General features: G+C 35.1%; 2 protein-coding genes across 2 annotated transcripts; one reads left to right on the top strand and one right to left on the bottom strand.

Annotated features, from left to right (window-relative positions):
* The first annotated feature begins 5,056 nt into the window (after window positions 1-5,056).
* On the top strand, window positions 5,057-5,992 carry LOC128246400 (ganglioside-induced differentiation-associated protein 1-like). The gene is made up of 3 exons (XM_052964586.1): window positions 5,057-5,156; window positions 5,418-5,624; window positions 5,811-5,992. The coding sequence occupies exons 1-3, from the start codon at window positions 5,057-5,059 to the stop codon at window positions 5,990-5,992; spliced, it is 489 nt and encodes a 162-aa protein (XP_052820546.1).
* Window positions 5,993-13,594: 7,602 nt separating this feature from the next.
* LOC128203044 (uncharacterized) lies at window positions 13,595-22,065 on the bottom strand. The gene is made up of 11 exons (XM_052904293.1): window positions 21,927-22,065; window positions 21,153-21,195; window positions 20,635-20,652; window positions 19,552-19,854; window positions 18,965-19,300; window positions 18,381-18,455; window positions 17,409-17,762; window positions 15,942-16,220; window positions 15,367-15,651; window positions 14,956-15,027; window positions 13,595-14,773 (listed from the first exon to the last, which is right to left on the bottom strand). Exons 1-11 carry the CDS (start codon window positions 21,960-21,962, stop codon window positions 14,598-14,600), a joined length of 1,977 nt encoding a protein of 658 aa, XP_052760253.1. The 5' UTR covers window positions 21,963-22,065; the 3' UTR covers window positions 13,595-14,597.
* Between the last annotated feature and the right edge of the window lie 916 nt (window positions 22,066-22,981).

Genomic DNA, 22,981 nt, shown 5'->3' with positions numbered 1-22,981 from the left:
TTACTGTGGTGTTTGTGGTTATTAGATATCGAATTATATATAAGATGGATTGATTTGAATGTTTAACGGTTGTATAATACTCGTAAATAACTTAATATAATATGCAGGATAAAACATTTCAAATAATGCCAATAATACTTTTTGTATTGAACTAAGATGAAAGCAATTGCGTCCATACAGGGGGACACGATCACTAAATGGGTACAGATGTAAATTAAATCAAACTCGGATTCCTTCATAAGAACCATTGTTGTCGACACTTACTCATCCTTTCAGTGTTTCGAGTGGATGTTTTTATTATAATGATTGTACCTGTTTCCTTCAACAGTTTTATGTTATAAGAATACATTTCCAGCATAGGTAGACGATAGGGTTACATCTTATCATAAAACTAGTATTGAAAAGTAATAAAATAAAATTATGTGAAAATATGGGTTTAAATATTTGGATATGCGATATATGTGTAATATTGTCTTTATGAAACATTATATTCATAAGAAGCACAAAATCGAGCCTATCTAGCAAAAACATGCTATATCTAAAGTAAAGTTGAAAATATTTAGATTTAACACAATATACATCATCACCAGAAATGGTAGATAAACTCATTAAGCCCAACTAGGATACTCCTGTGTTCACGGCAACATCATGACGACATTACCCATCAGTACGGGTTAAACTGAAGTAATCCATATGTAATTCAATCTATACTGAATCATATCCAAGAATCATGTGCCAAACTCTGCGTCTTAATATCCACCAAAGATTCTTTGGCGTGAACTACAGGAACTAATCATACACGCTTTAAAAAGGAATATATATTTGAGTGCCATCAAATGCATGTAATGGGCCCATGTGAGGTTGGTTTGTAGGCACCAAGCAGGACAATTGGGTTGTGTTCGGCTACTGCGGTCTTCCCATCAGCACACGAACACTCGCGAATAAAAGCGTGGCCAGAAAGCGATTAGAACAATGTTAAAACAATTGTTCACAGGCTAATTAACATCTCAAGCTTTCCGTCCATAAACTCATTTATGGTCGTATACATCAATGCTAAACCAAATTATTCAGTGGGCGCTTTCAAGCCATAACAAAGTTTAGTTAAAATTAGTCATGTATAGAAGAAATGCATGGTGAAAAGAAGATTTGGTTTGTATAATTAATGAGATCAACAGACTATAATACGGGAAAAGCAATTGGTGGAGTTCATTTTCTGATGTACAAGTTTTCAATTTAAAGCAAACATAAGCGGAATCTGTTGATGTAGCAGTAATCGTGTTAAAAGGAACGGATGTCACGCCAAAGTTTAATATATCACTTGAAATGATAAATTACCTTCGCTAAATAAAAGGTGAACGCCATCAATAACTATGAACATTTAAACAAGGCACCGTCATAAACAGTTGTTTTGCATATCAGGTGCATGTCAGGTGTTTTGGCGTACAAAACTGGCGTCGTTATGTTTTGTTTAGATACCGGGATGACACCACTACAGACTATTGACCTTCTGAAGATAAATGAAATATTTATGAATGTCTCAAGAACGGTAATTTACAAATACCATTGAGCGTCTTTATGCATGGAGTTATCGGAGACGAAAAACGGATTGTCCGAAGTCCATAACAGAAAATGTCGCACAAAAGATTAAAACGTGTTTATTTTCTGATCGAAGGCAGACTTTTCGGAATTACAGAATTAACTGATTTAAGTAAACCTCGGTGTATCGAGTTCTTACGGACGACATGACTATGAAACGTATATGACCCAGAAGATCAACGGGTGGCAGCGTCCGTCGAGTTTCTTGCGAGGGTGGAAGCCCACAAATCCTTCACAGAATGTATTATAACTACAGACGATGCTTGACTACATACGTTGAGCCGGAAAAGAAGCAACAGTCACGAATTCCGGAACTTCACCTCAAAAACAGTATTGGTTAAATGATGCAAATATCTGCTTTAATGTAAATTCAAAACTGCTTCGCCGATCAATCTTATTTAGATGCATACTATTTAAGACTCATCAATATTTACAACTAGAACAACATCATATAAAACACATAATCATGTAGTCATTCTTTAAGGATATGAAATGTATGCTAGATTGTTTATCGTCGACTTTGATTTTAATTCCTAATATATTTCCAACACCGATATAGTAAACTCCCAAACGCAAGAACTTACATTGGACGGACACATTCAAAACACTTATATATTATGTGACACCTAGAAATTAGAAGGCAAAGTTTTCTTACAAAAAATACAGCATTTGTACTTACTAACATAAACAAAAAAATCCCTATAAACCAATCAGACGCCTCGCACATTGATAAGAATCATGAACCATGATGATTAATAAAACATCTTCTATTTTATCTGACAACGCGCACCGTGAATACTCGGTATAAATACAGCGGGCTTTCACCTCAATGTTCAAAGGTTAAGGTCAATTGTTAACACATACTGTACAATAAAATTATCAGAAAATGTCACAGAAAGTGGTTTTATATTATGCACCGGCATCATATTACTCGCAAAAGGTAATCATTGTAACGTTTTATTTTTTTTGTGTCATGAAATATGTTGTTATTGTTGATTTGTTATATAAGCTCAGTATTGATTGTATTTGTTGCAGGGTTCAAATTCAATATCGCTTCATTAATAAGTACATATGCACTAGACTGAGCTCACAGGTATAAACCGGGCCCCTTCCCCGACCCCGGTTGCATTGCGAATTTTCCTTCACCCTTTATAATCGTATCATACATAAGTTGTTAAACAATAACACTTAACAATTTCTTAAACCTGCGTAGCCCCCCCCCCCCCCATCCCCCACCACCCTCCTTTTCCCTCTTGATACCCATGAGCTCCTTAAAAAGCCGTTGAATGTGGCGGGTTAACAATTAAGCAGCCACTATGCAAGATACAAACTAAGCTTTCTAAAAAATGAACATTGTTTTTACGATCGCTGTTTACAGCGTACAGGTATCATACTTTTCACACTGTATACACTGTGTCACATCCATACAATGTTGTCGAATATTCGTAGTGTCAACATCATTTTTATTAGCAACTCTGAGCCGCGATAGAAATAAGCCATAAACTGATTCCGTAACAATAAAAATCTAATATTTGAAATATTTTTTCTTTACTACAAATCAATGATAATGATTTATTACTGCTGCGTTTTGATGCGTTGATTTATTTTGACTCTAGTTTTTGCAAATTTGGATTTCATGCGGAGCTAGCGGAGTGAAATCAAAATCTGCACAAATCCACGAGGGTCAAATACGACATTCTGGAACAAAATCCAATACCAATAATAATATATACGCTTAACATAACATATATAAATCACTTAAAACACAAACTGCATAGTAAATGGAATTTAAATGACGCACTATTTTGTTGTTGTTTTGCGTCACTTTTTGACGCCAGTAGGTTGAAATACGGTCGTGCATGCAGATTTATTATGGGTATAAAAAATAGGGGATTAACATTTATTCCTGACTCGGGAAGTTTGTTATGAGCAGAGTTTACTGCAAATCACTTACAGTGTCTGTGTATACCGCGTGATAAATTGCGTCATAAATGCTACGTCGGAAGGCACTAATTTGATTTGAAAAATACTTTAATAAAGATAACTTCACTATTTCTTCACCATTTTAAATGAAACATAGCGCAGTCTACGCCGCCTACGGAGCCACACTTTCGGTCTTTAACCAGAATTTGATTGAGAGTTTAGTTTCTTAAAACACTTCGACAAACCTTTTCACAATACGGCCGTCTGACGGAGCATTGTCAAAACATTATTTTGGAAACAGGTTTGTCAAAGTGTTTGATGAAACTCAGTGTGTGTATACCACGTGATAAATTGCGTCATAAATAATCGGAAGGCAATATTTTGCTTCGAATGAAGACTTAAAACAACAAACTTCACTATTTCTTCACCATTTAAAATGAAACATAGCGCAGTCTACGCCTCTTACGGAGACAGAGCTTGATTGAGAGTTTAGTTTCTTCAAACGCTTTGACAAACCTTTTCACAATACGGCCGTCTGACGAAGCACTGTCAATTAAACTATATTTTGGAAACAGGTTTGTCGAAGTGTTTGATAAAATTAGTCAAACTTCGGTAACAAAACGAAGGCGGGGCTCTTTAAACGGCATAGATTGCCCTTTGTTTTATTTAAAATGGTGTAGTAAAAGAAAAGTTGTCTTTGATTTAAGTCTTCATTTTAAGCAAAATCTTGCCTTCCGACGTAGTATATATGACGTAATTTATCACGTGGTATACACACACTGTATCTTAGTCTAAAACATTGAATTGTTTGAATTATGCAAAGAAGACTTAAGATAAGCTGGTTTTGAAATTTAAATGAAAGAAGGGAAGTTAAACACTTGGACTGATATGGTATTTTACTCGTTATGAAATGTTCCAGGTGTTTTTGTCCCTCTTCGAGAAAGGCATTGAATGAGCATATTATAAACATACTGGCAGAAGAACAGAATGCGGAATGGTATTTAAAGATCAACTCCTGGGGCGGGGTTCCGGTTCTCAAACTTGGAGACACATATTCCACAGAGTCAGAGAATATCATCGATGTTGTGGATTCAACATTTAATTCGGGTATCTCTTTATTTGTTTTAGATATCTTTTATGGAAATATTAATTACGGATAACAAAAGTGTGACCTTGTATTTAATAGCTGAAAATGCACAAATATTAAATGATTGGTGCGTGCTAAAATATTTACTGTGATCTACTATCATCTATTAAGGTAAAAATACCGTGTTTTCTGCACCTTTCTTTCAAATTAAACTCGGTGTCCTTCATAAGAACCATTGTTGTCGATATTTACCCATCCTTTCAGTATATTAAAACAATTGTAACAATTGTGGTAAATCTTATTTGGGAGCAAGAGTGCATTGTATCTTTAAACGTTTCGAACTATAAACCACACAGCAAGTCTATTTTTAACCGCTGTGTACTATGGGTCAAAGAAATATTTTATGCCACGTTAATAACGTTTGGTTTGCAGGCCCTCGTTTGGTGCCAGATGTGGAGACTGAACTTGGTGCTGATGTTCGCCATCTGCGCGAGCTTTTGGACGATATTCCCGTTGACGTCATCTCTTACGGCGTTAGTGCTCACCGAAAGTACATCACAAATTACAAAGATCGACCGTGGCTGATCAACCATTTTAACCGAAAAAGAATAGTTAAAATCCCTCTAGTCCGAATCTGACAAGTAAAATATCCAAAACGAAACAAAAGATTTGTTTTACAAGTATCATCTCAAATGATACGATTTTAATCCGCTTTTCCTAATATGGGTAAATACCGGTACTCATGTCCTTCCAGTAGTACACAAACGAAAAACAAAAAGAGTAATTCCATCTCAATTCTTTTCTCCGAAAGATTCTTCTTGGACCGCTCGAGAGGACGCATACAGACGACAACTGCTCACCTGTAAACCAGAACTACGGGAATGCTTCGAGAAGAAACTGGGCAGGTCCAGTAGAAGACATGCACGTGTTCTCGATGAAAACGATGTTGGGAAATGTCTCGACAATCTGGAACCTGTGTTTGATAAACTTGAAGAAAGAATTCAGAAGACAGCAAAGGGTATGCGTATATTTTAATATTTAAGTATGCTTTGATATTTGTTTGTTTTTATGAAAACGACATGTTATTTGAACTTTTTTGGAAAATAAACTAAATTTGGTACCATTGATACCTCATGCGTGTAAACAATCGTCTTGATGGTCTGTATGAAAATTTTATGACATCGAAACATACTTTATTTCGCAGAGAACGGAAGTGGACAGGAAACGTGGCTGTTTGGTCCTGAGTTTACAGCAGCTGATATTACTCTCGCCGTATTAATGATTCGCTTAGCAACAATTGGGGTCAGTAGACGCTATTTCTCGATAGAAAAGCGTAAAGGTGTCTTTGATTACTACATACGGATGAACAAAAAACAACCATTATAAAGGCGAAGGAAACGATGTATAGAATGACTGGCATTGTTGTTCGACAAAAACTCAGGGCTGCAGGAAAAGTGACCTTGAAGATAGGAGTGGTCATTGCGTTGCTTGGCATTGGTTACCTAGGTTGCAAGAAAATACTTTCAAAAGATTAGACATGATGGTCCTGTGCAGAGGCTTCAAATAATTGCAGCTTTACCAAACAAGTTTCAAAGGGTAGAATCATGTTTTAGTGATTTATGGTACGTGTAACTTTCGATCAAACTCTAGAGTTACCTTTTGTATTTCCTTCTTTGATGCTTTAGGCCTAACAAAAATACATTTGGTTCGGGTAACCCGACCCTACCTACGGAATAGGTGCCGACCCTACCGTTTTTATAGTCAGTTTGAAAAAAAATTAAAACCTAAAAAAACACACAAACCTACCGACTCTCAATATGTAGTTTAAAACCTTAAATGCTTACACTGAAGATAACTTTAACCCTATACTACTTTGATGAAAATGACATTCTTATATAAACCTAATAAAAAAAGCCTTCCGACCCTACCTATTTTTGAAAAGGATGTAACCCTAACCAAACATATTTTTTTAGGCCTTATATCGAAAATGAAAATGTAAAAATAAATCTGCCATTTGAAAAGCTTGGTTCCATCTTTTTTTTTGGTCTAAAGGTATTCAAATCTGCACCGAATGAAACTACAATCTTAAACCAATTTGTAATTGTAATTGACCACATTCCAATTCAACAGTGGCATGGTCATTGTCTAGGCTCGTTTTGCTAACACGGTTAGTTCTGCACAATCTGAGTCATCTTAAGACCCAAAGGTTATGTAGTTTTGTAGTAACATGTAATCAAATAGCAAAATACATCCATACTCTAAAGTTTACTTTAAATGTATTGAAAAAGAAGCAAATAAATTAGAAAATTATGACCTTTTCATTTACATGTAGCCTTCTTTGGGCCTTTGCCTTTTATCCCGACCAATGACGTATTGTATAGCCATTGCCTTTGTCATAGCAACCAGCCGTCATTTGCACACTGAGTTTGCAAAACAATAACCAGAACCTGCTCATCTAAAGCAAATTTGTCTCTGCTCAATATTCCTGGCCTCAAAACGAGGTCGTCAACCTTATAAAACTATTCTGGAGTGCGAAAAAAGATTTCAGTCACGCGATAAATGGGAACGATAATGGAATAAAGTTGTATTAGACATGTGCTCAAGGTTTTTTCAGGAAATTCATTGCGTTGCTCTTTTTAACGTGACACGAAGCTTGCATATTGAGATTAATGCCAACAGAGGAAGCATAACCGCGGGAATGTTTAAGGAACATTATTGGCAACAAGTAGATAGATGGGCGTTATATAATCCTACTCCATTATTGTATTTATGTTTAATATCAAATGTCTGCCATTATAAAGCAATTATCTTGACTTATTAACAAAGCTTACCTTAAATGTGTCAGTAAATATTATTTTGGAATTGGAGAAATCTCAGTGTAACGCCATACATTGGCACAAACAAGATTGAGATAAACGTAAAATTTATGCATCTCAAGTTTTGTAAAAAATCACGAATGTATTATTCATAAAAAAGCATGAACGGGTTGTAACTCATCAAAATGCATTGCTTTGGTCCATGTAAGTTTGATTGGCGGTCACTGATCCGGACAAGTTCGTTGCATCAGTTTACTCCGATCTACCGAACAGCACACGAACACTCATGAGTAGCTTCGTGCCAACGATCGTGATATCAAACTTGTTTCAAAATCGTTATCAAAAGAAATTTAAACTAACCACTCTCATACCCACATCTCTCCATACTAACAAGGTTTCCGAAATTAGCATTTCTCAAGCGATTTCGGAAATATTGTTAAGTTGAATTAAGATATAACATACATTATTTACCGAAAACAAAACCACAAAGTGAGACATTCCACGTCATTACAAAATGTTTACAAAGTTTCGTGAACAATTGTCAAGCGCCATAGATGGAAGCGTGATTTGCGTCAATCGATGATATAATCAAAGGTTGTGAACTCGCTAAAACGATTGATGGGACTCCTACTTTGGATGCAGTTTAGGACCCCAAAGACATTCTGGAATTATTATAGTCTCGGCTTGATTGATACCCCTGTCATTGATTATCATAGTGAAAAGCGCAACATTTTCTACGTTTCACATGCGGTATTTTATTTTCGAAAAACATTAAGGCGCATGGTTCGAAAGATGTTTGATTCTTTATGCATCGTAACTTAATTTAAATAGTTTGAAAGATACTGTTTTGTTATTAAAGATGACTAGCTCGTGATTGTTGACTACAAATTTATTAACAATTTTGACATATATGGAATAAACTCAATACATTTGTTGAAATGATACACATATTTTTTTATGTAAATTCAAAACTGCTTCCGTCGTCAGTCTCATTTTGACGCATACGATCTAAAACCTGCTCGCTTTCCCTTTGCCCTCGAATAACAAAATCAAAGTGCTGAAAGCACTGATGGACTAGGGCTTCATTTAGGGGAATGTTGACAACCATGTTCTAAGCATTGAAAAAATCGGCTCACATCACAAGGGGTCACTGTTTAATGGGCTAGCTTAAACTTTTGACTTAAATTGCTTGCAAGCTGCAAAGGAAATTTGAAAAATCTCGTGAAGTGTGTGTAGAGTGAGGGGGGCGGGGTGTGGGGCTAAAGCGTTAAATCAGATAAAGTCATAGTTCTTTTGAATTTCTCAAAGTCGTTTAATCAGACTTGTACAAATTAATTTACGTGTTTGGCGTATGTTAACCAAAGTACACATACTTCTTTAATTTGATCAAATCTTTTATATCAAAGGTCTGTTATTTGCAGTTTCAGAGAAGATTTTCAATGATGTAATTATATACTATATAGAAAACCCGTCACCTCTTTTTCAGGGGAGCTTTAAACCACAGGGCCATACTTTGAACAATCTTTGTAAAAGACATCTACATTGTACACGTATGTCAGACTCCATGCACAATGCTATTAGGAAGTAGTTTTTATTTGAAAAGTGAAGAATTATTTTCTCACTCTTAATTAGTGATTGGTATTCAATTAATATAAAATGTTACCATGATAACTTAGTGCTGTTGATAAATATTAGGCACTGCCTTCTGTCTCATGCTATTCTTATTACTGCTGCAGACTTTTGTACAAAGCAATTTGAGTAGACTAAGATGAGATGAATATCGTTTATCAAGTATGAAATATTGAAATGTCTTTTAAATACATTGACCATCAAATTTCATAACATGGTGTCAGCAGTTCATCACACTGCTTGTGAGAATGGAATACCAAACATAATCATATTCTTTATTATATACCCATCATAAATCCACATGCAATACATATCACAAAATACTTGAACCCATATTCCGCTCCAGTGCAATACGGCCATATACCACTCTTGTGACGTCACGTCATAACAAGTATGTTGCGCAATATTAAATTGATGTCATTAAACCAATGAGTGCATCCTAAAAATGCAATTTATTCTGTAAAGATGTGGCTTCTAAGTGATCTAATCAGTAATGTATATAATAAAAGAATTATTAGTACTGCGTTTTGATCCGGATATGGCGGAATGTCATATTCGATTCTGGTAGTTTTTGTAGATTTTGATTTTACTCGGCTTGTGCCTTGTGAAAACCGAATCTGCAAAAATCTACTTGAGTCGAATACAACCTCCTGGATCAAAACGCAGTACTTATAACCCTATTATGTACAAAACCTGTTACCCCATGGACAGAGCATCTTTAACCCACAGGGCCATTGTAACTTTGAACAATCATTGTAAAAGACAACTACATGTTAGACTACATACAAGATGCTAAGGAAGTAGTTTGGAAAAATGAGAATTATTTTCTCCGTCTTAATTTGTATGCATTAGATAACTCAATAAATGCAGCAGTTGACCATTCTTGTATTGTCCTCTGTCACTGTCCTGATAGCTCCCTATCTCAATAGTTGCAAAAGGTTGTAGGTTCATGATTCCCTGGTCCAAGATGTCATACAGAGAGATGTTGAATGTAGAATCAAGAAGCTTTCTTTTCAGGCAATTCGAATTGAATAGTACTGTAAGATTTGGAGTGCCTAGAATTTGTTGTATTCGTAGGCAACATGTACCAGGTGTTGCAGTACATTTGGCAAATACTTTTCACCCGTCCTTGTAAATCTAAAAAAGCTTTCATTTTGCAAAAGTAGTTCATATAACTATAATAAGGTTGCTAAATCAGAGTTTGAATAATTCTGAAAAATAGATGTGCCTTTAATTGCAGCAATTTGAACTCCAACTCATAATGTTAATTAAGCTGGTTAAGCAATACTGCAGTTCCTTGGTATGAGGATTGCTGTATTTACTTGAATAAACAAACATTTTTTGCGTTGGATAGTACAATGTATCTTTGATTTGGACTGTAAAATATAACTTGTATAAATAAATTTATATTCTTAACGTTTAATATGGAATTAGACAATTAGTTAATTTTTCAACTGCGCACCAAAACCCTGAATCTGAATACACAAGCTAATGCATCAGTCTATTGTAACCATGCCCCCCCGGTCCCGGAATAGCGGGGACTTTTATTTTCGGTCCAGCCAACCCCAGCTAAATTCCCCGCCCTGCGGAGATAATCCGGTGGATATGTCCCCACCAAATGCACCCGCACCCAAGGGACATTAGGTTAAGCCCCATCCACACTGTATTTTCCGGGAAGACCCGGCACTGTGGGGCCTACTGGTAAAAACATGGCCCATTTCGACGGCTATCCCCGGTATACCCCCGGATGTGGGAGCCTTGGTTTCAATTGACTGGTGCATAATGATCCTTGTGATCCAATCCCATGCCAAGACGATTTCTGTTCTAACATTGCCAGGTTAGTTATTCTTAAGCATAAAAAAGCCTGGACAGTATTTGAGAAAATTTGAGAAAGACTCTTGTGATGTTAAATCTTCATTACTTCACTGTTCCACAACATTGGGTGATAATGGAACTTTATTAAATATTTTGATTTTAATTTTGTTCCCTAAACGCCACAAGTCAACTGATTAATACAAATTAAATCAATTCTATCACCACAATATTCGGCACTGCATTGTTAAATAAAACTCAAAAGTTACACTTGTAAATTATATAACCAAATACCTTTCCCTCAAATATTTCAGAAGTTTATATTGATATATCAACAACAATGCATCACCATACTGTATCTCTGACTGATTATTGATTTTCATTCTTGGCTAGAAAACAAAAAGTGAGCACAAAGCGTCTTCAGAAAAAGAACATGTAAAGTATGCACCAGTCAATTGTAACCACGCCCCCCCCGGGAACATCAGGTACTTTGACTTTCGGTCCAGCCAGTCCCCGGTAAAATCCCTGCCCTGCGGGAACGAACTGGTGGTAAAATCCCGTGAATAACCCCGCACCCCGGGGATCTAAGGTAAGAGCAATTACCTGATATAATTTGCGGGAAGACAAAACCTCCGCAATCTCCCGGCATTGCGAGGACACTAGTTCTGGCTTCCATAACTTTAATGTTGATATTTTTTATGTTTACAATATGAACAAGTCCCAAAAGGTAATATATAATGTGTTCGCTGAAGTTCTTTAGCTACGAGGACACCTGAAAGGTTAAAACACAGCCCTCCCCCCCCCCCCCCCGGTATGTCCCCAAGGGGCCGTGGTAACAATTGACTGATGCATTATACGAGAGGAAATCAAAATTGAGCAGGCAAGATTGTTTTACCTACGGCGATGGTTTATCACAATGTCATTGAACAAATTGTACTTACACTGAGAGTGGCTCCAAGACTTTTCTATGCACATAGGTAAACAATCATCTTATTCATAAGCCAGATGCTGTGCACATATACATACATTTGGCTTCATTTAGAATGAAACTTCATAAATAAGTATGCACATATTTGATATTTTTTATCTCCATTTTGCAAAATTGAAATCACATGATTTTATCAAACGAACTTGTATTGCTTGAAAATTTACGTGTCAAATTAAAAATGCTACCCACGGTAAGATGAAAATAAATCCGTTTGATGGTGATAATCATTCAAAGGCGGTTTTATTGATAAATTTCTTCAATAAAACACGTATGAAATTCACATCATCAGCATCCGGAAGTAGTGATAACATACATGTCTGAATCATTCGGCCGCTCTGATCAGAGTAAATGAGGTCAATACAGTAGACTGGTACCCTGATTTACTTTTCCTCAAAAATATAAAGTTATACAGGTACGCGGTATATGGGTTTTAGTTAACATTAATAGTATTTGAACAATAAATACCAAAAATCATGTTGTTTTTGAAAAAGTGCTTAGTGCCATGCAATGATTAGTTAAAAAACAGAGACCGACTTCGGATTTTTTTTATTAACAATGGATATCGTTTTTATAAATAAATACCAACATTCTATACAAAGGATATCAACAATACTTTTTTAAACAAACTTTCCAGGTTGTTTTCTACTTAGACCGCACACTTTAGTCGCTTTACGTATGAATTCACAAGACATTTCGAATGCGCGAAGGGCACCGCGGTTATCTGATACTGTTTTTTTTTCGAATAAAAGAGAAAGAGGGTACCAGTCTATCAATACAGAGCATTGAACGGGAAAATTTCGATGCGTACTTTTCCAATATGTTCATATTCATATTGCATATAATCTGACCGTATGCAAGAACATTCATGTAGTTAACCCGATTAACTCACTCGCTACGTATGAATTTCTTGTGCTTCATTAAAAGAACATACGGTTAGCTTGAATTGTTAGGAGAACTATTTTTATTGGATTTTTTCATTGTAATCAGTTCTGGTACTACTTTGATTATTTAAATTCGCTAACGGCAATCCAATCAAAATACAGCGCATGAATACATTACGTCAGTAAACCCCCAGATGCGGCTTGAGAATGCAGATATCGTGAGTATCGCTATGAACTAGGCCACAAGTGCCCTAGTCCAAAAATAGGATGATAGACACCCCGCATCAAACACACCGCAGATGGAGTACGAAATGTTCGTGCATATCATACAGGGGTTCTAACAGTTGATAATTGTCAATTCTGAAAAGCAGCCGGGTCTGTTTATGTACAAGGAATGCATGTCCAAAGTAAAGTAATGGTAATTAAATCCGTTTTGATTTGCTTTCCAATGTCATTTATATTAATTTCAAGAAACGTCCTACTATTTTTTATGCAAATGTCCGAGAACAACAACAACTTTTCAACTGTACAATAGTCTGCAGTTAAAAGCTCTCAATCCAGATATCCTGTCCATATATGTTACAAATACCATGGTTAACAACTACATATGTTTTTACACATTTTTTCAAAAAAAATACTACATTTTAGATACTTAATCAAATTAAAAAATATCGCTTTTCTGAGCCTGAAACACAAACTCAGACTCAAGACGTGAGAAGGGCCCAGTAGTAATATATATATATATATATATATTGTCATTTGAGCATGAAACTCATGGCATTCACTTAAGGCTTCTATTCGAAGTTCTCATTAAAATTTACTTTCATTTAAAATATTTATATGAAAAACTACAGAAACAAGATCAGTAGCCAAAAGTTTAAGTATAAACCCCGTTGGAAGGGACAGGGTAAACGACAAAAACATAGAACACAAAAACAAAAAATCACAAACAAGAAACATGGAATAATAGCACAAAACTCCACAAACAACACGGTGCATATATACTATATATAAAGGTATGTTTATCAAGTATTGTTAGGTACCGCCTTGGAACGGTCTGTAAAATGTAAATTTACTGGGGGTTTAAACCAGTTTACGTACAAAAACCTCACTCAAATTCCAACAATCCTGAATAAATAAAAACGTAGAAGGTAAATCTTATCAAAATAAGTATGCATTAACTTGAGGGAACTAAATAATAAAACAAATAATAAAAAAAAACTTAAAAGTACACCCCAAGTACTTCAAAGATAAGGGATCCCAAATCTATCTGCAGACGAAGGAATACAATTCAAAAAAACTTTTCAAAGATACGATGCAGTTATTGTTTGAAACTATTAGCATCACACACTTCGAAAAATAGAGTTTAAGACTGTGTGATAATAGAGTTTCATAATAAAATACATCATTGTAATAATACTGGGAACAAATAAAGAAAACATTATTAAAAATAAAAACGACATGCGTTAGCTAAACTTTTCTTCCATATGATTACCTATGTAAAATATTTAAGAAAAAGATGTCAACCCGGAACATTTCTAGCCAGCCAAAGACGGTTTTAAATATAACTCTGCAAAATGTTCATAAAATCAAAGGACTGTAAGTTAAGTTATGTAAGGACGCTTTATATTTTGTTTGAAAAATTCATCTTTAAAATACAGAAGTCAAGTACCCTGTACTCTTCAAAGTTTTGCAGTTATATCCACGGTTTAAATAAAATCCAAGCGATTCATTGAGTCTATCTGCCTAACTACCTGCTGAAAACATTTTAATTTTACGAATTTTCTTAAAAACATCACCATAAAAATCGGGATGAGCAATAATATTAGCAATCAGCGATTTAAGATTATTATTGTACTACATTTTTAATGTTCTTCGATATCAAGTTGAACAGATATTTCTGATCCCGATGCCCTCCCTTCGCTCATATAGCCAGATTCCCCGGACCTCCTGCTCGTCACAATTTCAGTTTTAGGTTGGTTAAATTGCCGTTGATACATGGGAAAGCAGTCGCAAAAACCGGATGATTTGCGATTTGAATCTGAAACATACACAAGAGGTTTGTAAGTTACTCAGACATTCTGATGCTTACACATTTTATATAAAAAGTTGCAATCCTGAAGTGAATACATTCTGGTTGAGAGAATAGGCCGTTTTTTTCTATTTTAGATTTTATTATTCTTTTGTTTGGTACATAATTTTGTATCGAATGGTGCCACATACCCTTCTCTATGAGGAACTTCCCGAGGTAGGATGCGACACGCATTTGCTGTAGCTGAGCATCAGTATCAACACCTAATGAAACAGTAAGAAAGTAAGCAGAGGGTGAGTCAGTTTTCGTCACAATCCAATTTAGGCATATAAGTACAAAATAAATATTGTTACTAAAATGACAGTTTCCATCAAAAGTACTTATGCTGCTGTTGGTTCTGGGTTTGTTTTCATAGTTTCGTTTAACTCAAACTGGTACTTAATAATACAAAGAAGCAGAAAGATAAAAAACTTGGCCAATGACAAAAATACCATTATTATGATAATGAAATAATAAAAAAACCATCACAGACAAAACTGCACAATCAAAACGAAAGTAACGATGAAAAACTATCAAAAACGATGAAAACGTAAAGCTATTACCTTCGTCGTCATCTTCTTGAAGTGCTATCTCTTCTAAAAATGAAGGCATCATGCAGTTTTCTCTCAATGTGTGCACAAATCTCACAATGTCCGCCTCATTCCGTCCAATCACAAACTGCACTGCTAGCTTAGCAAGTTTTGCATTATCAGAATATCTTTCAACAAGATCCTTTAAATGGTCTTTCAAAAGGCTTGACGCCATGTAAGGTATTAAAATAGGCAGACATATTTCGCTCGCCAACTCGTGGTAAAAACGCCTTACGTCGTTTGCTATCCGAATGGTGACTGCAATATTTAATAAACATTTGTTCAAGAGTTAGATTTAACTACATGTATTTTATATGTTAAAACATGGATATAGAACATATCATTTGCATCTATATAAATGTGGTTGTGCAAATTACAGTCTATATAAAAATAAATAATTGCTGCTCTTTATAGAAATATAACACACTTTATTTTCCTCGCGCAAATAAGAAAAAAAAGGTATTAAAAAGTGCATAGAAATAATTTTGAAAAATCTATTTGAATAGCTCCAAACATACGCATAAGTAATAATGTAAGTTAACCTTTACCAATATCTGGCCATAAGTGGTTGGTCACGAAGTCGCTTTGCGTTTTCCTAATTTCATCGAAAAACACATTTAGCGCTCTCAGGTCCTTTCGCAACAAAAGATCCAGCAACCTCTCCATTCTTCTACTTCTAGACGTCTCTGACAATACGATCATTTCAACTTCAGTCTGTGTAAGGACTTCCTTGATCAGCAGAGCTTGTGTAAAAGCTAAGGCATCTAGCTCTTCCTTCAGAAATTCTCTATTCTTCTCCAGCAAATCTCTGCAGTCTGTGTACATACCTGAAAAAAACCCCAGCTGGGTTGAGTAATTGTATCGTTATTTCTTTATAAGTTCTCATGCATTTTTTCTGTATGCTGTTTTTCGGTCTTTCATACGCAGGGTTTATTTTTGAATTTCCGACTACTAGGCTTGTCCCTGTAGTTTTCTTTGTGTTATTGACTTGACATGTAATGAAACTGGAATGCTTTTTTCGAACATGTTAAACTTTAATAACAATGTATTGCTGAATTCGTACATATTTGGCAAAATACTATCAAATAATACAAAAAAGTCATAAGATAATGAATGTTCATTGTCTGATTTTTCTTTTCTTCCCATGGATGTTGTTAAAAACGACTTAGAACATTTATTGTTGAACACATTGTGGATATATAAACTTAAACAATTAATACCGAATGGTCTAAATAATAAACTTGTATGCGATATTCAATCCCGTCACATACTTGTCATAATTGACTATGTCTACCTATTACTATGTTTCATTCTAAGAAGATATTGTATCACTTTAAATGAATTGGTCCATATTTATTTTTGTTTATAGGAATGTGTCCTTATCATAATTTTGTTTCAAACGACGTCTTTTGTTTTGCTGCCTTACGACATGCCGTCAATAAACAGTCTTTAACGTTGACATCACTTCCTTTATAACATTGCTTTTTATCTACGGCTGTTGGTAAATCGCCGAGACTTTGAGATATAACAGTTTTAAAAACATAATGTGATTGTGTAAATTTTTATTATTAGCATGATCAACATACTATTACATAATCAAAAACTGTTTATATTAACATAAGCTGATCAAACTACGCACTGAATCTTTAGAACTAACATTGTTATGCTACCAATAACGAGTTCATAAGGGGCATCCAGCGCGGGTCCCCCCTAAAACTGTCTAGTGAACATTTAATGTCAATTACATTTGATGTCAGATGTAGAAAAAAATACATAAATTACACCCCAATGCATCATTTCAGACAAATATTTTTTCAATCTTTCCTTGGGGTAGACATGATAAGAACCTATTTTAGGGGTTCCTGAGAAGAGGGGCTGCGTATTCCAAGGTGCGCCCCTTAAAGTGCGCCCATCTTATGTTAAATCCTGGAACCGCACTTGATTAACTTCACTAAATGATCATAAAAAACACAAATCTGCATTTTCATAAATTAAGCACACCTGACTTTATTTACCTGCATTGGCTTTTGATTCCTCATCTGCAGTCACCGGACGTACATACACCCCGCACAAAATTTGCGATGACGGAAGCAGGACTGAAAACTTCTCAATTTTTAGCAAGGCTTCTAAAAGTGATTGCACAATTCCGGATATACCTTTTGATCTTACCAAAACGTTGTACTTTGCACCACCAATGAAATCGATCGTCAGTATAATCGATCCTGTCTTCACCTTAACGACAAGCAGTTCTGCATCAACAAGTTCTTCGTTAAGGTTTCCAAGAAATTCTTCGATTGCTCGAGCTAATTTTCCGTCTGTGTTCTTATTTCTCATTCCAAGTTTTAAGGTAATTTCAATTCTTGATGAATCTAAATACATATTAATTATAAAGTTCGTTGTGAGCTGGCTGAGGTCAAACTATCAATAAGGCAAGCCAAAAGTATGGTGGCATATAACTGCCGTAAGCTAACCTGTTAACTTTCGCGAATTGTTTCTTGGTAACCACTTATATTTTCGCGATTATTATCTAGCCATCTAGTTAATATTAGTGAACACGAATCTTATATAGTTAGCCAGTTATTATGCTACTGATTAAGTAGTATTTGCAAACCATAAACCTGTTAAACAGTATTGTATAGCTAAAAGGGGTGATAGGTGACAGGTCTGGGCATTTTCAAGCCTGATTTCAGTCTTATGATATTTATCTTTACAAAAAAGAGGTAATCTTAATGCAGTAATATGTCACCATACAATAGTGAGTATATAATCAAAATAAATCTATATAATATATAGTAATATACTGATCTTTTTCTTTAAAACTTTTCTCTGAAAAAGGAACGAAACCAGGGACCGCTCTGTGTAATGTTTTAATGTTATTAAACTGAGATTTTCCTAGAGTTATAGTACCAGAAGAAAGTGGATACGTTTAAAATAGGTTATTTTTTAAGAAAATAATATAATCATTTGTGAAAATAATTGTGTTGTACCTTGAATTTGGGCCTGAATCGCGCTTTCGTCTGTCACATTTTTGCTTTGAACTATTTTTCTCTGCGTTTCCTGACCTGAAAAATAGCATAAGTCTCTGCAAACTTTTCTAAATAAAGCGGAATTACAGACACCATGTACCAGATGTTTGACCATTCTCGTAAAATGACCTCTGTTATATCATCTTTCATCCAGCATTGTATTATAGATAGTCACTGCTATTCTTTGAAGATTTTGTTATTAAGTTAATCAAAATATCTAAATAAAAAGTCGGCATTGGCTTTGCAGTTAAGAGAGGCACAAAAGGGCATTGCTATTGGCATCATTTGAAAGAGTATTGCATAGACTGATAAAAACGTTACAGATGAGGCAGATTGTATTTTTGTTCTTTATTTAAACTGAAATCGGAAATGAAATTATCAAATTTTTTAATCTTTCAAGGTCAAACAGAGTGTTTTTAATATTGTACTATCTCTCCTCTACACCCTATTAAATTATACCAGCACCGCAATGTCCCATTCTTGTATATCGGATACCTTAATAAGTTAATATACACAGAACAAACACATGTAATTAGTAGCTTTACCAGGTGAACAAGATGCTTCCTCTGTCCCTACCCTAGATGTTCGCCCGGTTTGCAGGTCATACAATAAAATCAAGTATTTTCTTTCTTTCAGAGCGGTAACATAGATATCATAGTTCGATTCTGGACATCGAGAAATGACATTAAAAAGCTCTTCACACTTCTCGCGTGCTGTCTTTGAAGTTGACGTTATGGCTTCGTATTGATCATGGGAACATCCACCGAATGCGAACAAATATGGTGCCACTTGATCCGGATCTACATGTGTTACCATCAATTGGTGATGTTCAAGAATGCGTTGAAGTTTGGTTTCCTTGGAAAGGTTAGAATATTGCAATACTGAAAAACGACAAATTGGCATGTCATTGGTTTCGTTCTCTCAAACTTAGCTTGAGGTACAAAATGGACATTGAACATTGTAGACATAATACCCGCTTTGGATTAGATTCCGAGGCTTCGAATGCGGTAGCTGCATTGATTAAGACTTTATGTTGGCAACTTAGCTGACCAATTATACCAGGTCATAAGTAACAAGTCAACTGTATACAAGTTCTTTTAACCATTTACAAGTACCGTGTTGTTGATCTTACCATGACCTTGACCTCCAAACTTCAGAGTCTGTGAAAGGTAGTGCTTCTGTGAATCGCTTTCAATGGCTCTTACAAAGTCATCAAATGTATCAATGGGGAGGCGAAACATCTTCAAAACTACTGCATCAACCTGGTGACGCCTTGCTTTACTGCTGATCTCCTCGAAGAAATCTGATTCAACGTGATCTCTTTCGATAAAGAAATCCACAATGGTTTTCAAGTCCTCAACTGCAAGCTCTTCGCGAAGATATAAAAAATTCTTCCGAATTCTTTCTTCGTTTTCAGGTGAAATTCCTGAAAACTCTGTAAATATAAGACATTATCGAAGACCTTTTTACTCAACGAACTAGATCATTTTAAAGAAGAAATGCTTATAAAGACGACCAAGGTAGTTTTATATTATCAGAATATTCCTATCTTGAACAAGCAGATTCTTAGAATTATAACTGCTAAATAAGTTTTATTTACTTCGGCAACTATAAGTCCTTAGTTTAATCTAATGGATACAAAATAAATATCGCTAATTGTGAATAAATCTTAGCTTATGTTGTCTCGCCTATTTTGACTATTTTGATTAGGAACAAAATGGTCTACTCACCGTCCTAGTAAGTAAAACACATTCAAACAATGTATTTAGATTAATTGGGAGCATGTTTTCATTAGATAACACCAGTATGCGTGTTTATATAGGCTTAAAAAGAAAGATAACTCAAAGAGAAACAAAAGTCACAGATTCTGTTCGTTGCCCTTGTTTTTTTCAAATAAGATTTCTTCAAATAAAAAAAAAAATATATCGAGTAACGTAATAAAATGAACTAAATATCTGCAATTATTACATAATCGATTATGAATAAAATTCATTTACGGAATATTTAAACTTGAAAAATGATATAGTATATCCAATTTACACATGCTATTTTCGTGGTTTACTTTCATTTATAGATTGTGTATTTCCTACATCGACTGAATTAGCTAATTATCTTGAGCCTAAAAGATATTGAACATACCGAATGCATAAAACATAAAGTTTAAAACGTGACTCATGGACATTGAAAACAAATATTAGAGAAAAATGTCGCTTACCATGATTGTCGTGGTAACCTTAAAGACAGAAATACTGTTGAACGATTGATACCAGTAAACAGAATGAATTCAAAAATGAAGAAAAATTAAACATAATGTCATTGCACATATTTTATATAATTTTCTTTGTAAACAAGGATCACTAAAAAACAATTTCGCACAATATGATCGTCATAGAACAATGTTAGTATTTCCTCATTGTTGGAATTCGATATTGGATGCAAAAAGTTAGTAAGTTGTTTTCAACATTTCATCTTCGCCAATGTCTATCGTATGTACTAGTGTATCAATCATATTGTTCCTCTGGTAATGTAAAATCAAAATCAGAAACCATCCAAGCATACAATAGCATTTTAACGCAGAGGCAAGAAATACGAAACAAATTTAAAATTACACATATAGGACAGAACATTGAAAGTACCTTTCCAAATAAATTACTTATGGATGAAATGGCTGCAACCTATATCAGTAAGATATTATCTATGGCAAGCTAAAATCAGCATCCAGATCTGTTTTACCTGAATCATCATCCAATTCTCCGGTAGACTCAACCATTTTGACCTTAAAAGAGTATTGAAAAGTTGTATTTTCTTTTAAATAGAAAATGAGTATGTGTAATCTTTACATATACAACCACACAACAAGAGCATGTTTTCTTTATGAGAGAAACCCATAAGACCGACATAGGGTAGGCAAAATTATGAGACATGTTGTCATCCGAGACAAAGTGTATTAGTGAAATAGAAGAATGCAAATGAGTGAAATATAAGAATGCAAATTTTCTATATTACAGACACCAATGGCTATATAACAGACATGATGTCATCTAAAACAACGTGTAACAGTCAAATGTAAGAATCCAATAATATATAACAGATAACCCAGGACATACACAGGTTCTATACAAAAGTACAAAGTGATAAAGGCCATATTTTTACTGACGCTTAATTTAAAATACTATCAGTATGGTAAACATTTCTCTAGATTTCTATTCTTGAATATATCAGTAATACTTAGAGGGCCTTTTCCTTTATAACGAAAGCCACACTTTATCAATTATCTTGTTCGGAATCATTTCCCCAAAACACTGACTGGTTTTCGGGCGTCCAACCCTTTTCATACAAAGTTGTCGGTGACGTCACATTACGGCCACCACATGCTGCCATATATATTCACAATTAATTATCATCTATGTCGAAAGAATAAAGTAAATAATAAACAGTTAATTTGTTGTTACAAAATTTAAAATACAAAAAATAGTAATTGATCATAAATACACTTTTATAAATCACCTTTTTGGCTCCGCTTTTCGGTGGTAAAGATGCCATATTCTCTTTAGAAGAACAAACACACTTCCTGTTAAACAATTATTCATTTGATCACATCAGTCTCCACCATAAAGCTTATATCATTTATCTACATGAAACGTTAGTTTTCTTGTTATACCTCAGGCTGCGGTGAGCTAATTCGATACTTACTAAATATCCTATTACTGAAGTACGTTCATTTATGTATTTTATCAGTATGATTTTAAAAGCGTGTCATCAGAATTGACCTGATGTAAATCCAAATAGAACAGGAAGTCACAATTATCTATCAGTGATGTGTTGTGTATGCGTTCGTCCGTATGTGAGCGCGCGCGCATGTATGTGCGTGTGTGTGTGTGTGTGTGTGTGTGTGTGTGTGCGCGCGCATAATCCAGCGTGTATGTGTACCTGTTGCATGAAACAGACGCAGTACTCGCGGTGGCATATCAGTCAACAGTCTCAATCAAACCAGGCATGTCATTTCTCGTTTCTGCAACAAACTATTCAGGTTTAAGGCTTGAGACGTGGCTTAAATGTGGCGAGGAGGGTTTGGGTGCCCCAAATAGAAAGGGTTGGCTAATTCTCTCACAGCGACATTAAAGTTCACCTGGATATTTTAGGCATAAGGTATACCATGGTCTTTACGTGGCATGTTGCCAAGAAAAGTTCAATCAAAAGCTTCACCGGACACAACATGGCTTACACCAGTGGCCAATGTGACGGTGTGCACAGATTTGTACATGCGTATCTTGAAAATTATATGAGGTATTAAATAGTAGTCTGCATACCGAATGCTGCCAATAAGTAATACATTGTACCATCTCAGCGCTTATCGAACACTCATTTAAAACCCTTTGACGGAATACTGCGTTTCGAACGAAAAAATATTCAATATAAACCGGATTTCTTGAAGTGTCATGCTCTGAAGCTCAGCCAATATACTATAGGGTGTGTGCGAGGTTAGTTGATTGAATTCATAACTTTTTAAGTAACCCTAGTCGGCGAGTTTGAAGGCCGGAGAACTTCTCGGTCTGCACCAG

This window comes from Mya arenaria, chromosome 9, assembly GCF_026914265.1.
Source record: "Mya arenaria isolate MELC-2E11 chromosome 9, ASM2691426v1".
NCBI lineage: Eukaryota > Metazoa > Mollusca > Bivalvia > Myida > Myidae > Mya > Mya arenaria.
This window is presented reverse-complemented; position numbering and strand designations above follow the sequence as displayed.